Source organism: Cupressus sempervirens, chromosome 4 (genome assembly GCF_028749045.1).
Source record: "Cupressus sempervirens isolate cs-2001-9-10 chromosome 4, ASM2874904v1, whole genome shotgun sequence".
NCBI lineage: Eukaryota > Viridiplantae > Streptophyta > Pinopsida > Cupressales > Cupressaceae > Cupressus > Cupressus sempervirens.
Window position 1 is genome coordinate 7,891,137 of NC_143121.1, and position 2,693 is coordinate 7,893,829.

The following is a 2,693-nucleotide window of genomic DNA, read 5'->3' on the forward strand; positions in this document are numbered from 1 at the left end:
TTTGGAGGAATTTCTTTCTCCAAAAAAGTGTAACCCACTATTGTGGGTTCACCCTTCTAGAAATTTCTAAAGAAATTATTTAAGCATGATTTAGAGATGAAAAATGTGTTTCAAAGTTTGAAGATTGGATGCATGAAAAGTTGAAAATAAATTAGGTAGAGCAACTGTGCAGTGTAGTGAAGTGAAGCAGTTGTTGTAGAATTATTGAAGGCCAGTCAAAAAGATGTGATATCATATTGAATAGAAGAGATCTACCATCGACATTCAAGTGCAAACCGATAGATTGGAACTAATACATTTTAATAGGTGTTTAAGGGTAAATCTCTTAATTGAGTTGTCCTAATAGGTTTATGTAAATATCTTAATAGAGTGCTCACACAATTGTGTTATTGATCATTTATTCAAAATAGATTGAATAAGTCTTTTAACCTCTTAAAGGATAGACCCCTCCCAAGGTAGATCATTAGAAATGATCAAACATTGTAGGCCTAACAAGCACACTTTATTGTTCTAGTAGCGAAGATTTTGTAAGTGTCATCCCCACCACAATTTTACCTCTACCTTGGAGAGTTTATGCGTTACCAAATCTTTGGGTCATGTGGCATCAGTTGTTTATGTGTTGTGAGTTTTATTCATGCAATGAGATATTAGATCTGATATTATATTTCACTAAAATTTTGATTTGGTATATGGTAATATTTAGATAAGGGTTTGTGGTGAAGTTATCATATATGATGGTTCGAAAAAATTACATTCAAGAAACTGTGGTGGGTCGGAAAAACCTCTTTCATTGAATCTTTATTAAACTAAGGAGATGTTTGAGCTATTTAGATTCTAGCCCTCATCAATATCATAAATAAGTCACAGAAATATATAAATCTTACCAACAAGTTCAACATATAGCTACTCTAATCATATTCGATGCCAAAAAAAAAGTCAGTTGGCATTCCAACTCAGCTGAAACCATCATCAATAACATCTCAACAATTTTCCCCACATATTGAACCTTTGCAGTTCTAAGAAGGAAACCTTTTCATTGAAGAAACTGGGATTGGTAGAACAACATCCCGAACCAAATTTGCCTATGAATGTGCTGCTCCAATTTCTGATCATTACAATCTAACATAAGCATACGTTTATCATTGACCATTAATCTTGCATAAACGCAAGTAAAGCACCCATTCAGAACTACTGATCAATTAAACTATAAAATAGAAAAACAAAACAAACTTCTACTGAAAGAATATTTCTTTCTAGAACACAAAGCAGTAAGAAAAAGTCTGATTGTAATCTAATGGGTTTTTTCGTTGCCGGGAAGTTTCTCCTTTATCTGATCTATCAAACCTCCCTTGTCTTTTTTCTCTTGATGCACCACTCCCCCGTCTGTCTTCTGTGATGGAATCATGTCAGTTATCTGTTGCATAATTCCTCCTTCGTTTTGTTTCGCATGATGTCCTGCTTCTCCTTTCTTTTCTCCTGGAATTTTGTCGATGATCTGCTGCATAACCCCGCCTTCATTTTGTTTCCCTTGATGTCCCACTTGACCTTCTTTCTTCTGTCCAGGAATCTTTTCCTTTATCTGTTCCATCAGACCTCCCTTTGAATCCGCCATGAATATGAAGTTTCAAGCTACAAAGTTGAAGCAAAAAAAGCTCGAATTTGCAGGTTAAAGAGTTATCAATATGTTTATGTGGGAATGAAGATTTATAGCGTTGCATTCGCTTTGAGGACCATGGATCGACGGTCCTTCCACTTTTTTCAAGCTGCCACGTAAATATAGTGTCGGTGACATTAATTTATTAAAATATGGGAGGATAAACATTTGGATAACATTCAATAAAAGTTTTTCTACCTACAGTTTGCTAAGATATTATTTTGTGTGGCGGAGAATACACCAGATCTGATAGACTTGACCAGATTAATAGATATTAGGGTAGTCAATCGTTATGACAGTTTATTCAGAAAAAGTGGAGATGTTTAAGTAGAAGCAAAAATATCTCGAATTTGCAGGTGAAAGTGTTATTACTAGTCTATATATAAAATAAGACGAGAGATATCCTTCTCGAGGCGTCTATTGCAGTGAGCGATATTATGAAAATAAGTGCCTTGAGAAGGATATCTCTAGGCTTATATATATATATAAGCTAGTAGCACTTGCGATGCAAATTGAAACACGTTATCTTTAAAATTATAATTCGTTATAGTTAATATATTATGAATTTTTTTAATTAATAAATATTTAATATTATTATGATTTAATAATTCACAAGAATAAATAATAAATATTATATACAATATTTTATGGTACATTATAGATTTTATACGCTGACTTCAAAAATATGCTTAGTCAAATAGAATCCCTTTGAAAAAATAAATAAATCGCCACCTATATAATTATGAATACACTGAATTTTATTTTATATTGAACTAATTAAAATTAAACTTTGGACTGAAATTAGAGTTTTCATTTGAATTAGTGTTTGCTTAAAGTTATATTCTTAAAGCTAGATTACTATTTGCAATAAAGAAAATGTCATAGTGGGACTTCTTAAAGGAAATCAAGAGTTAGAGAGTTATTAAGGCTTCAACTTCTATAATACATGGTTTGTGTATTATTCATTAAATTAAAGTCTAAAAAATTCTCTCATGTTTCTTTATCTCTCATCCTTCACATTATGCCTACCTCATGCCTT

At 32.2% G+C, this 2,693-nt stretch overlaps 1 protein-coding gene across 1 annotated transcript; it reads right to left on the reverse strand.

Annotated features, from left to right (window-relative positions):
* Positions 1-1,014: 1,014 nt before the first annotated feature.
* On the reverse strand, positions 1,015-1,745 carry LOC149559666 (uncharacterized). The gene has a single exon (XM_089824242.1). It carries the CDS (start codon positions 1,610-1,612, stop codon positions 1,292-1,294), a length of 321 nt encoding a protein of 106 aa, XP_089680368.1. The 5' UTR covers positions 1,613-1,745; the 3' UTR covers positions 1,015-1,291.
* Between the last annotated feature and the right edge of the window lie 948 nt (positions 1,746-2,693).